Raw genomic sequence first — 13,962 nt, 5'->3', positions numbered from 1 at the left:
CTCATAACAATAACCCTTTAGTTAAGCAATTACTATATACATGTATTGCAGACAGTCCGCACTTGGGACGGGCGCCCAGCATCCACTACGGACTACGAGAAATAGAATTACCGGTGAGTAAATTCTTATTTTCTCTGACGTCCTAGTGGATGCTGGGAACTCCGTAAGGACCATGGGGATTATACCAAAGCTCCCAAACGGGCGGGAGAGTGCGGATGACTCTGCAGCACCGAATGAGCAAAGGCAAGGTCCTCCTCAGCCAGGGTATCAAACTTGTAGAACTTAACAAATGTGTTTGAACCCGACCAAGTAGCAGCTCGGCAAAGCTGTAAAGCCGAGACCCCTCGGGCAGCCGCCCAAGAAGAGCCCACCTTCCTTGTGGAATGGGCTTTTACTGATTTAGGATGCGGCAATCCTGCCGCAGAATGAGCTTGCTGAATCGTGCTACAGATCCAGCGCGTATTAGTTTGCTTTGAAGCAGGAGCACCCAGCTTGTTGGGCGCATGCAGGATAAACAGCGAGTCAGTTTTCCTGACTCCAGCCGTCCTGGCTACATAGATTTTCAAAGCCCTGACTACATCTAGTAACTTGGAGTCCTCCAAGTCCCTAGTAGCCGCAGGCACCACAATAGGTTGGTTCAAATGAAACGCTGATACCACCTTAGGGAGAAATTGGGGACGAGTCCTCAATTCTGCCCTGTCCATATGGAAGATCAGATAAGGGCTTTTACACAACAAAGCCGCCAATTCTGACACGCCTAGCCGAAGATAAGGCCAATAGCATGACCACTTTCCACGTGAGACATTTTAGCTCCACGGTCTTAAGTGGCTCAAACCAGTGGGATTTCAGGAAATCCAACACAGCGTTAAGATCCCAAGGTGCCACTGGAGGCACAAAAGGGGGCTGAATATGCAGCACTCCCTTAACAAACGTCTTTCCTAGCCTTTATCAGCGTAGGAATCACTTCATCTGGAATGCCCTTTTCCATTAGGATCCGGCGTTCAACCGCCATGCCGTCAAACGCAGCCGCGGTAAGTCTTGGAACAGACAGGGCCCCTGCTGTAACAGGTCCTGTCTGAGAGGCAGAGGCCATGGGTCCTCTGAGATCATTTCTTGTAGTTCTGGGTACCAAGATCTTCTTGGCCAATCCGGAACGATGAGTATAGTTCTTACTCCTCTCTTTCTTACAATCCTCAGTACCTTGGGTATGAGAGGAAGAGGAGGGAACACATAAACCGACTGGTACACCCACGGTGTCACTAGTGCGTCCACAGCTATCGCCTGAGGGTCTCTTGACCTGGCGCAATTTTTTTTAGCTTTTAGTTGAGACGGGACGCCATCATGTCTACCTGTGGCCGTTCCCAACGGTTTGCAATCCGCGTGAAGACTTCTGGATGAAGTCCCCACTCTCCCGTGTGGAGGTCGTGCCTGCTGAGGAAGTCTGCTTCCCAGTTGTCCACTCCCGGAATGAACACTGCTGACAGTGCTAGCACGTGATTCTCCGCCCATCGAAGAATCCTTGTGGCTTCTGCCATCGCCATCCTGCTTCTTGTGCCGCCCTGTCGGTTTACAAGGCCGACCGCTGTGATGTTGTCTGACTGAATCAGCACCGGTTGGTTTTGAAGCAGAGGTTCTGCTTGACTCAGGGCGTTGTAAATGGCCCTTAGTTCCAGAATATTTATGTGAAGGGAAGTCTCCTGACTTGACCACTGTCCTTGGAAGTTCCTTCCCTGAGTGACTGCCCCCCAACCTCGTAGGCTTGCATCCGTGGTCACCAGGACCCAGTCCTGTATGCCGAATCTGCGGCCCTCGAGAAGATGAGCACTCTGCAGCCACCACAGCAAAGACACCCTGGCCCTCGGGGACACGGTGATCAGCCGATGCATCTGAAGATGCGAATCGGACCACTTGTCTAACAGATCCCACTGAAAGATCCTTGCATGGAACCTGCCGAAGGGAATTGCTTCGTAAGAAGCTACCATCTTTCCCAGGACTCGCGTGCAGTGATGCACCGACACCTGTTTTGGTTTCAGGAGGTCCCTGACCAGAGATGACAATTCCTGGGCCTTCTCCACCGGGAGAAACACCTTCTTCTGTTCTGTGTCCAGAATCATGCCCAAGAACAGCAGACTCGTCGCAGGAATCAGCTGCGACTTTGGGATATTCAGAATCCAGCCATGCTGTTGCAGCACTTCCCGAGATAGTGCTAAGTTGACTAACAACTGCTCCTTGGACCTCGCCTTTATAAGGAGATCGTCCAAGTACGGGATAATTATAACTCCCTTCTTCCGAAGGAGTATCATCATTTCGGCCATTACCTTGGTAAATACCCTTGGTGCCGTGGACAGACCAAACGGCAACGTCTGGAAATTGGTAATGACAGTCCTGTACCACAAACCTGAGGTACTCCTGATGAGGTGGGTAAATGGGGACATGCAGATAAGCGTCCTTGATGTCCAGCGACACCATAAAATCCCCCTCTTCCAGGCTGGCAATAACCGCCCTGAGCGATTCCATTTTGAACATGAACTTCATTACATAAGTGTTCAAGAATTTTAAATTTAGAATGGGTCTCACCCAACCGTCTGGTTTCGGTACCACAAACATTATGGAATAGTAACCCCGTCCCTGTTGAAGGAGGGGAACCTTGATTATCACCTGCCGAAGGTACAGCTTGTGAATAGCCGCCAGCACTACCTCCCTTTCCCTGGGAGCCGCTGGCAAGGCTGATTTGAGGTAACGGCGAGGGGGAGTCGCCTCGAACTCCAGCATGTATCCCTGAGATACCACTTGTAGAACCCAGAGATCCACCTGTGAGCGAACCCACTGGTCGCTGAAGTTCCGGAGACGCGCCCCCACCGCACCTGGCTCCACCTGTGGAGCCCCAGCGTCATGCGGTGGACTTAGTGGAAGCAGGGGAGGATTTTTGTTCCTGGGAACTGGCTGTCTGGTGCAGCTTTTTTCCTCTACCCCTGCCTCTGGCAGAAAGGATGCGCCTCTGACCCGCTTGCCTTTCTGAGGCCGAAAGGACTGTACTTGATAATACAGTGCTTTCTTAGGCTGTGAGGAAACCTGAGGTAAAAAAGTCGACTTCCCAGCTGTTGCGGTGGATACGAGGTCCGAGAGACCGTCCCCAAACAATTCCTCACCCTTATAAGGCAAAACCTCCATGTGCCTTTTAGAATCAGCATCACCTGTCCACTGCAGAGTCCATAATACTCTCCTGGCAGAAATGGACATTGCATTAATTCTAGATGCCAGCCGGCAAATGTCCCTCTGTGCATCCCTCATATACAAGACAACGTCCTTTATATGCTCTATGGTTAGCAAAATAGCATCCCTGTCGAGGGTATCAAAGTTGTCTGACAGGGTATCAGACCATGCTGCTGCAGCACTACACATCCATGCTGAAGCAATAGCAGGTCTCAGTATAGTACCTGAGTGTGTATATACAGACTTCAGGATAGCCTCCTGCTTTCTATCTGCAGGCTCCTTTAGGGCGGCCGTATCCTGAGACGGCAGTGCCACCCTTTTAGATAATCGTGTGAGTGCCTTGTCCACCCTAGGGGATGTCTCCAGCGTAACCTATCCGTTGGCGGGAAAGGGTACGCCATCAGTAACCTCTTAGAAATCACTAGTTTCTTATCAGGGGAACACCACGCTTCTTCACACAATTCATTTAATTCATCAGATGGGGGAAAAGTCACTGGCTGCTTTTTCTCCCCAAACAGAAAACCCTTTTTAGTGGTAACCGGGTTAATGTCAGAAATGTGCAACACATTTTTCATTGCTGTAATCATGCATCGGATGGCCCTTGTGGACTGTACATTTGTCTCATCCTCGTCTACACTGGAGTCAGACTCCGTGTCGACATCTGTGTCTGCCATCTGAGCTAGCGGGCGTTTTTGAGCCCCTGATGGCCTCTGAGACGCCTGGGCAGGCGCGGGCTGAGATGCCGGCTGTCCCAAGGCTGTTACGTCATCAAACCTTTTATGTAAAGAGTTGACACTGTCGGTTAATACCTTCCACATATCCATCCACTCCGGTGTCGGCCCTGTAGGGGGCGACATCACACTTATCGGCTCCTGCTCCGCCTCCACGTAGCCCTCCACATCAAACATGTGGACACAGCCGTACCGACACACCGCACACACACAGGGAATGCTCTGACTGAGGACAGGACCCCACAAAGTCCTTTGGGGAGACAGAGAGAGTATGCCAGCACACACCACAGCGCTATATAACACAGGGATTTCCACTATACTGAGTGATTTTTCCCAATAGCTGCTCATTAACACCAATTTGCGCCTAAATTTATGTGCTCCCCCTCTCTTTTTTACCCTTGTTGTACTGTATACTGCAGGGGAGAGCCTGCGGAGCGTCCTTCCAGCGGAGCTGTGAAGAGAAAATGGCGCTGGCTGTGCTGAGGAAGATAGCCCCGCCCCCTCAGCAGCGGGCTTCTCCCGCTTTTTATAATGTCAATGGCTGGGTTTTTTGCACATATCCAGTGTTATAACCTGTATTATGTGCTATTTGTGCCAAAAAGGTAAACTAATTGCTGCCCAGGGCGCCCCCCCCCCCAGCGCCCTGCACCCAACAATGACCGGAGTGTGTGGTGTGCTATGGGAGCAATGGCGCACAGCTGCAGTGCTGTGCGCTACCTTAATGAAGACAGGAGTCTTCAGCCGTCGTATTTCATCTTTATCGTCCGTCTTCTGGCTCTGCAAGGGGGACGGCGGCGCGGCTCCGGGAACGGACGATCGAGGTCGGGCCCTGTGTTCGATCCCTCTGGAGCTAATGGTGTCCAGTAGCCTTAGAAGCACAAGCTAGCTGCAAGCAGGTAGGTTTGCTTCTCTCCCCTCAGTCCCTCGTAGCAGTGAGTCTGTTGCCAGCAGATCTCACTGAAAATAAAAGACCTAAAATACTTTATTTTCTAGTGAGCTCAGGAGAGCCCACTAGGTGCATCCAGCTCTGTCCGGGCACAGATTCTAACTGAGGTCTGGAGGAGGGGCATAGCGGGAGGAGCCAGTGCACACCAGATATAGTACCTAATCTTTCTTTTAAGAGTGCCCGTCTATTCCCATGGTCCTTACGGAGTTCCCAGCATCCACTAGGACGTCAGAGAAAACATTGAATATAACCAGTGGATTGGGTTTAGAGTAAGCAGACTAGTGATTACATTTCTCCCACACATATACACATTAATGTGCCTCATCGGGCTGTGGTATGAAATGACAGTCCTAATGCCAACATACATTAAGTCGACATGAGAATCCAAACATTGTCATAATGTCAACATTTATGTACACAGTGATGAAATGCAGATGTAATAGAAGACTAACTGTCCTTGGAGGGCTAGTGGTCACTTACCTGCTCCCGATGGCTGCAGCAACTGCAGTGGAGTTACCGGTGGTCATGTGATAGTCCCTTCCAGGTCAGACCTCCTATTTCATGGTATCGATAAGCCTCGCTTTAGTGCCTAACTCTAGCCTCCTCCCCCTAGTGCCTCACCCTAAACCTCCCACCCCATAGCCTAACCCTCATGACAACATTCTGACAATGACACCTTGCCTGGTGACACTGTCACTGCATTCCATCTCAGCCTTACATGGAATATAGTAGGACCTAAAAACATTTATATTGGGGGAAGAATTACATTTTGCACTATGCCTCCAGTAAGGCACAGCCACTTTGAATCTCCTCCTGTCTTGTCTTTTTTGACCATAAGACATAAAATGTGCACAGCTGCACATCGTGAGGTCAGGTGACCCAGCACAAGTAACGGAATGATCCTATGGATCTTATGTACAGGAAGTTGTCGAATAAGCTCTTGTAAAAAAAGTGACCACATACCATTGGAGGAGACTTACCAAAGGCACTGAAGAGTTGATAAAGATCACTGGTTTTCCATGCTTTAGGAAACGCGACATGGAGAACATTGTCTCGTTTAGGCAGCACTACAACAAAAGAGTTAAAATATTAAGAGCATATCTTTAGTGAACACACATAACAGAGAATGCTTCTAAACATGCAGCAGGAACACAGAAAACTAATTGTCTAAAACTGCTGCAACAAATGCACTGCTATGCATTTTATGCAATTCTTTGCCTGCTTGGATGAAAAACTAATAAAGCAGAGTGGTACAGAGATATACAGTAGACAAATGTTTTTTTTCTTTTCTAAAATTAAATTTTATGTCCCCACCGCTCCTATAAAAAAAAAGCACTCCTGGTATACCAATATCAAAACTAGGCCACCCCACCTCCCCACCAGTAAAGAACAGTAAGGGTGTGTACACACGGTGAGATCCTTGCTATGCCCGATTTTCACTTGCGATTTCCCTTGAACTCCCCGGAGCCCAGATAGCACAGATTTTGACTAACTTTTCTTGAGATATGGACTATGTGTGCTTACAATTATGTGAGAGGTCACGGACATGTGAGAGGAACTAGATAGTACACCGATCTAGCAAGGATTGACTTGTCTGCACAGTCTATCTTTTCTTGCGATGCCGACCTGGCAGGAGCTCGCATCGGGATCGCATGGTGACTTTCACCTTGCGATCTACACTAACTTTTCTTGCGATTTTGACTATATAGTCAAAATCTAAAGAAAATATCTCACCGTGTGTACACACCCTGAGACTGGAGACCAGCAAACAGTGAGCGGTGTTACAGAGAAAACGCTGCCCATCTGTCTCTCTCACAAGCTAAGCACTGCTGTTACTCGAAAACGTGGTGTCTAATCACCTCCACATAGGACATTTTACAAAAAAAAAAAAAAAGTCAAGTTGCAGAATGTTGGATAGAAATATATATATATACACATACATACATACACATATATATATATATATATATATATATATATATATATATATATATATATAAATAAAATAAGATTTTACTCACCGGTAAATCTATTTCTCTAACGTCCTAAGTGGATGCTGGGGACTCCGTAAGGACCATGGGGAATAGCGGCTCCGCAGGAGACTGGGCACAGCTAAGAAAGATTTAGGACTACCAGGTGTGCACTGGCTCCTCCCACTATGACCCTCCTCCAGACTTCAGTAAGGACACTGTGCCCTGAAGAGCTGACACAATAAGGAAGGATTTTGAATCCCGGGTAAGACTCATACCAGCCACACCAATCACACCGTATAACTCGTGATAATATACCCAGTTAACAGTATCAACACAACAGAGCCTCTCAAAAGATGGCTCAACAATAACCCTTGTAGTTAACAATAACTATATACAAGTATTGCAGACAGTCCGCACTTGGGACGGGCGCCCAGCATCCACTACGGACTACGAGAAATAGATTTACCGGTGAGTAAAATCTTATTTTCTCTGACGTCCTAGTGGATGCTGGGGATTCCGTAAGGACCATGGGGATTATACCAAAGCTCCCAAACGGGCGGGAGAGTGCGGATGACTCTGCAGCACCGAATGAGAGAACTCAAGGTCCTCCTCAGCCAGGGTATCAAATTTGTAGAATTTTGCAAACGTCTTTGCCCCTGACCAAGTAGCAGCTCGGCAAAGTTGTAAAGCCGAGACCCCTCGGGCAGCCGCCCAAAAAGAGCCCACTTTCCTCGTGGAATGGGCTTTTACAGATTTAGGCTGCGGCAGGCCAGCCACAGAATGCGCAAGCTGAATTGTGCTACAAATCCAGCGAGCAATAGTCTGCTTTGAAGCAGGCGCACCCATCTTGTTTGGTGCATACAGGATAAATAGCGAGTCAGTCCTCCTGACTCCAGCCGTCCTGGAAACATAAATTTTCAAGGCCCTGACTACGTCCAGTAACTTGGAGTCCTCCAAGTCCCTAGTAGCCGCAGGCACCACGATAGGTTGGTTCAAGTGAAAAGCTGATACCACCTTAGGAAGAAACTAGGGACGAGTCCTCAATTCTGCCCTATCCATATGGAAAATCAAATAGGGGCTTTTACATGACAAAGCCGCCAATTCTGACAAACGCCTTGCCGAAGCCAAGGCCAAAAGCATGACCACTTTCCACGTGAGATATTTTAAATCCACGGTTTTGAGTGGCTCAAACCAATGTGACTTTAGGAAACCCAACACCACGTTGAGGTCCCACGGTGCCACTGGAGGCACAAAAGGAGGCTGAATATGCAGCACTCCCTTGACAATGTCTGAACTTCAGGCAGTGAAGCCAGTTCTTTTTGGAAGAAAAATCGACAGAGCCGAAATCTGGACCTTAATGGAACCCAGTTTTAGGCCCATAGTCACCCCTGACTGTAGGAAGTGCGGAAATCGACCTAGCTGGAATTCCTCCGTTGGGGCCTTCCTGGCCTCACACCACGCAACATATTTTCGCCATATGCGGTGATAATGTTGTACGGTTACATCTTTTCTAGCTTTAATAAGCGTAGGAATGACTTCCTCCGGAATACCCTTTTCTTTTAGGATCCGGTGTTCAACCGCCATGCCGTTAAACACAGCCGCGGTAAGTCTTGGAACAGACAGGGCCCCTGCAGCAGCAGGTCCCGTCTGAGCGGCAGAGGCCATGGGTCCTCTGAGATCACCTCTTGAAGTTCCGGGTACCAAGACCTTCTTGGCCAATCTGGAACAATGAGAATAGTTCTTACTCCTCTTTTCTTTATTATCCTCAGTACCTTGGGTATGAGAGGAAGAGGAGGGAACACATAAACCGACCGGTACACCCACGGTGTCACTAGAGCGTCCACAGCTATCGCCTGAGGGTCTCTTGACCTGGCGCAATATTTTTCTAGCTTTTTGTTTAAGCGGGACGCCATCATGTCCACCTGTGTCTTTTCCCAACGGTTTACAATCAATTGGAAGACTTCTGGATGAAGTCCCCACTCTCCCGGGTGGAGGTCGTGCCTGCTGAGGAAGTCTGCTTCCCAGTTGTCCACTCCCGGAATGAACACTGCTGACAGTGCTAACACGTGATTTTCCGCCCATCGGAGAATCCTTGTGGCTTCTGCCATCGCCGTCCTGCTTCTTGTGCCGCCCTGTCGATTTACATGGGCGACTGCCGTGATGTTGTCTGACTGGATCAGAACCGGCTGGTTTTGAAGCAGGGGCTTTGCTTGACTTAGGGCATTGTAAATGGCCCTCAGTTCCAGAACATTTATGTGTAGGGAAGTCTCCTGACTTGACCAAAGTCCTTGGAAGTTTCTTCCCCGTGTGACTGCACCCCAGCCCCGAAGGCAGGCATCCGTGGTCACCAGGACCCAGTCCTGTTTGCCGAATCTGCGGCCCTCTCTGAGATGAGCACTCTGCAGCCACCACAGCAGAGACACCTTGGTCCTTGGAGACAGGGTTATCAACCGATGCATTTGAAGATGCGATCCGGACCATTGGTCCAACAGGTCCCACTGAAAGGTTCTGGCATGGAACCTGCCGAATGGAATCGCTTCGTAGGAAGCTACCATCTTTCCCAGGACTCGCGTGCAATGATGCACCGACACCTGTTTTGGTTTCAGAAGGCCTCTCACTAGAGAGGACAGCTCCTTGGCTTTCTCCCCTGGGAGAAACACTTTTTTCTGGACTGTGTCCAGAATCATCCCCAGGAACAGTAGATCATTTCGGCCATTACCTTGGTAAATACCCTCGGTGCCGTGGACAGGCCGAACGGCAACGTCTGGAATTGGTAATGACAATCCTGTACCACAAATCTGAGGTACTCCTGGTGAGGATGGTAAATGGGGACATGCAGGTAAGCATCCTTGATGTCCAGAGATACCATGTAATCCCCCTCTTCCAGGCTTGCAATAACCGCCCTGAGCGATTCCATCTTGAACTTGAATTTTCTTAAATATGTGTTCAAGGATTTCAAATTTAAAATGGGTCTCACCGAACCGTCCGGTTTCGGTACCACAAACATTGTGGAATAGTAACCCCGTCCTTGTTGAAGTAGGGGCACCTTGACTATCACCTGCTGGGAATACAGCTTGTGAATTGCCTCTAACACAGCCTCCCTTTCTGAAGGAGTCGTTGGTAAAGCAGATTTGAGGAAACGGCGGGGGGGGGGGGGGGGGGTGTCTCGAATTCCAGCCTGTACCCCTGAGATACCACTTGAAGGATCCAGGGATCTACCTGTGAGCGAGCCCACTGATTGCTGAAGTTTTTGAGACGGCCCCCCACCGTACCTGGCTCCGCCTGCTGAGCCCCAGCGTCATGCTGACTTAGCAGAAGAAGCGGGGGAGGACTTTTGTTCCTGGGAAGTGGCTGTATGCTGCAGCTTTTTTCCCCTACCTCTGCCTCTGGGCAGAAAGGACGCGCCTCTACCCCGTCTGCTCTTATGGGGGCGAAAGGACTGCACCTGATAATACAGTGCTCTCTTTGGTTGTGAGGGGACATGTGGCAAAAATGCTGACTTCCCAGCTGTTGCTGTGGACACTAAGTCTGAAAGACCATCCCCGAACAACTCCTCACCCTTATAAGGCAAAACTTCCATGTGCCTTTTAGAATCTGCATTACCTGTCCACTGCCGGGTCCATAACCCTCTCCTGGCACAAATGGACAGTGCACTTATTTTTGATGCCAGCCGGCAAATATCCCTCTGTGCATCTCTTATGTAAAAGACAGTGTCTTTAATATGCTCTACGTTTAGCAATATAGTGTCCCTGTCTAGGGTGTCAATGTTTTCTGACAGGGAGTCTGACCATGCAGCTGCAGCACTGCACATCCATGCTGAGGCAATAGCTGGTCTCAGTATAATACCAGTGTGTGTATATATAGCTTTCTGGAGAGCCTCCTGCTTTCTGTCAGCAGGTTCCTTTAGGGCGGCCGTATCCTGGGACGGCAGTGCCACCTTTTTTGATAAGCGCGTAAGTGCTTTATCCACCCTAGGGGGTGTTTCCCAACGTGACCTATCCTCTGGCGGGAAAGGGTACGCCATTAGTAATTTTTTTGAAATTACAAATTTTTTATCGGGGGAAGCCCACGCTAGTTCACACACTTCATTCAATTCTTCAGAAGGGGGAAAAACTACTGGTAGTTTTTTCTCCCCAAACATAATACCCTTTTTTGTGGTACCTGGGGTCACCTCAGAAATGTGTAAAACATTTTTCATTGCCTCAATCATATAACGAGTGGCCCTATTGGACATTACATTAGTCTCTTCGTCGTCGACACTGGTATCAGTATCCGTGTCGACATCTGTGTCTGCCATCTGAGGTAGCAGGCGTTTTAGAGCCCCTGATGACTTTTGAGACGCTTGGGCAGGCACGGGCTGAGAAGCCGGCTGCCCCGCATTTGGCATATCGTCAAATTTTTTATGTAAGGAGTCGACACTTTCGCGTAATTCCTTCCACAAGTCCATCCACTCCGGTGTCTGCCCCGCAGGGGGTGACAACACATGTGGAGGAGGAGCAGGTGCCTATAAATAAGTCTCCTCATCAAACATGTCGACACAGCCGTACCGACACACCGCACACACAGGGAATGCTCTGACAGAAGACAGGACCCCACAAAGCCCTTTGGGGAGACAGAGAGAGAGTATGCCAGCACACACCAGAGCGCTATATAAATCAGGGATTAACTAAATTATATCCCCTTATAGCTGCTATATGTATATTGCGCCTAAATTTAGTGCCCCCCCTCTCTTTTTTTACCCTTTTCTGTAATGTAGACTGCAGGGGAGAGCCAGGGAGCTTCCTTCCAGCGGAGCTGTGAGGGAGAAATGGCGCCAGTGTGCTGAGGGAGATAGCTCCGCCCCTTTTTCGGCTGACTTTTCTCCCGCTTTTTTATGGATTCTGGCAGGGGTATTTATCACATATATAGCCTCTGGGGCTATATATTGCGATATATTTGCCAGCCAAGGTGTATTTATTGCTTCTCAGGGCGCCCCCCCCCCAGCGCCCTGCACCCTCAGTGACCGGAGTGTGAAGTGTGTATGAGGAGCAATGGCGCACAGCTGCAGTGCTGTGCGCTACCTTGGTGAAGACTGATGTCTTCTGCCGCCGATTTTCCGGATTCTTCTTGCTTCTGGCTCTGTAAGGGGGCCGGCGGCGCGGCTCCGGGTCCGAACACCAATGGCCGGTTCCATGCGGTCGATCCCTCTGGAGCTAATGGTGTCCAGTAGCCTAAGAAGCCCAAGCTACCACCAGTTAGGTAGGTTCGCTTCTTCTCCCCTTAGTCCCTCGCTGCAGTGAGTCTGTTGCCAGCAGATCTCACTGTAAAATAAAAAACCTAAAATATACTTTCTCTCTAGGAGCTCAGGAGAGCCCCTAGTGTGCATCCAGCTCAGCCGGGCACAGGATTCTAACTGAAGTCTGGAGGAGGGTCATAGTGGGAGGAGCCAGTGCACACCAGGTAGTCCTAAATCTTTCTTAGCTGTGCCCAGTCTCCTGCGGAGCCGCTATTCCCCATGGTCCTTACGGAGTCCCCAGCATCCACTAGGACGTCAGAGAAATATATATATATATATATATATATATATATACATATACACACACACACAAATATATATATATATATATATACACACAAATATATATATATATATATATATATTTATTATAAATGAGTGAATCAGTGCGCATGTCAAATTTATGCGTAATACTTCACTGTAAAAGTGCAATCTGCAGTCAGAAATAAGTTGGTCAAATGACCAGTCCAGTAAATAAGTTTTTTCAACTAGTTCAAGGTTTGATTAACCAACAGTCCACACTCTCACCGTTTTATCGGGTGGCTGCTCAATTCTTCAAAATGTGCCACTAGGTATGCGTAGCCCAAAAGGAAATCTGTAAATAGAGGAAGAAACAGCAGAGCGCCTATAGTGTAGTATCCTTTAGTATAGTTTTCGTCACACGCAAGAATAATATTGCGTACCGGATTACGGCTTGACACAGTGCCTGTCGATCCCCTGGTCTTTTAAGTCCAAGTCTCTGTCGGAATCTAGATAGAGTCAGGAGACAGGGAATCGCTATACAGCGTAGTAATTACTCAGTAAGTGGGGTTAAATTTTGTATATCACATAAGGTTACATGCGTATCAGATAAAGTAATGATTTGTGTATATCAGTATTGGTGCTTGTATCTTGGTCCTTGTCAGAGGGATGTGGTCATAGGATAGCCTTAGGACAATATATCAATGCTCCAATCAACACTTTATATCAAAAAAGTTCTAATTTATTAAGTGAACAAAAAATATATATAAGAAATATATAGCTTCGCTAAAATGACAAAAATGTCGGCAGAAGTAGGTCAGCAAATCAGCAAGTCACTCTCAACGCGTTTCGCCCGATTTTGGGCTTCAGCAGGAGATATACAGTAGACACTTAATAAATTAGACCTTTTTTGATATAAAGTGTTGATTGGAGCATTGATATATTGTCCTAAGGCTATCCTATGACCACATCCCTCTGACAAGGACCAAGATACAAGCACCAATACTGATATGCACAAATCATTACTTTATCTAGTACGCATGTAACCTTATGTGATATACAAAATTTAACCCCACTTACTGAGTAATTACTACGCTATATAGCGATTCCCTGTCTCCTGACTCTATTTAGATTCCGACAGAGACTTGGACTTAAAAGACCAGGGGATCGACAGGCACTGTGTCAAGCCGTAATCCGGTACGCAATATTATTCTTGCGTGTGACGAAAACTATACTAAAGGATACTACACTATAGGCGCTCTGCTGTTTCTTCCTCTATTTACACACATACATACTATATATATATATATATATATATATATATATATATATATATATATATATATATATATACACACACACACACACACAAAAAGCATAAATGTAAAAAAAGTAGTGCGCAAGGCCTAAGTTTACTACAGCTTCTCTCAAACTCATGTTTTTTTTACTAGTTTGCATTGAGAGGTGTGTTAATCAAACAGCACCACTTTTACCATTATAAGTATATTTAGAAAACACATTCTTTAATGTATGTATTGAACGAACAGGATCTACCATAAAAATCCATCCAACATACACAGCTTA

The 13,962-nt window shown here is 47.8% G+C and overlaps 1 protein-coding gene across 2 annotated transcripts in view; it reads right to left on the bottom strand.

Moving 5' to 3' along the window:
- The window catches only part of PARN (poly(A)-specific ribonuclease), a 338,956-nt gene that overhangs the window by 119,043 nt on the left and 205,951 nt on the right, over positions 1-13,962 (bottom strand). For both annotated transcript variants that reach the window (XM_063934320.1, XM_063934319.1), the window contains exon 20: positions 5,871-5,957. In XM_063934320.1, the coding sequence (XP_063790390.1) occupies positions 5,871-5,957 (87 nt within the window). The remainder of the gene's footprint in view (positions 1-5,870; positions 5,958-13,962) is intronic.

The sequence above is a fragment of the Pseudophryne corroboree genome, chromosome 7, assembly GCF_028390025.1.
Source record: "Pseudophryne corroboree isolate aPseCor3 chromosome 7, aPseCor3.hap2, whole genome shotgun sequence".
Lineage (NCBI taxonomy): Eukaryota > Metazoa > Chordata > Amphibia > Anura > Myobatrachidae > Pseudophryne > Pseudophryne corroboree.
Note: the sequence above shows the minus strand (reverse complement) of the source record. Positions and strands in the feature narration are given on the sequence as shown.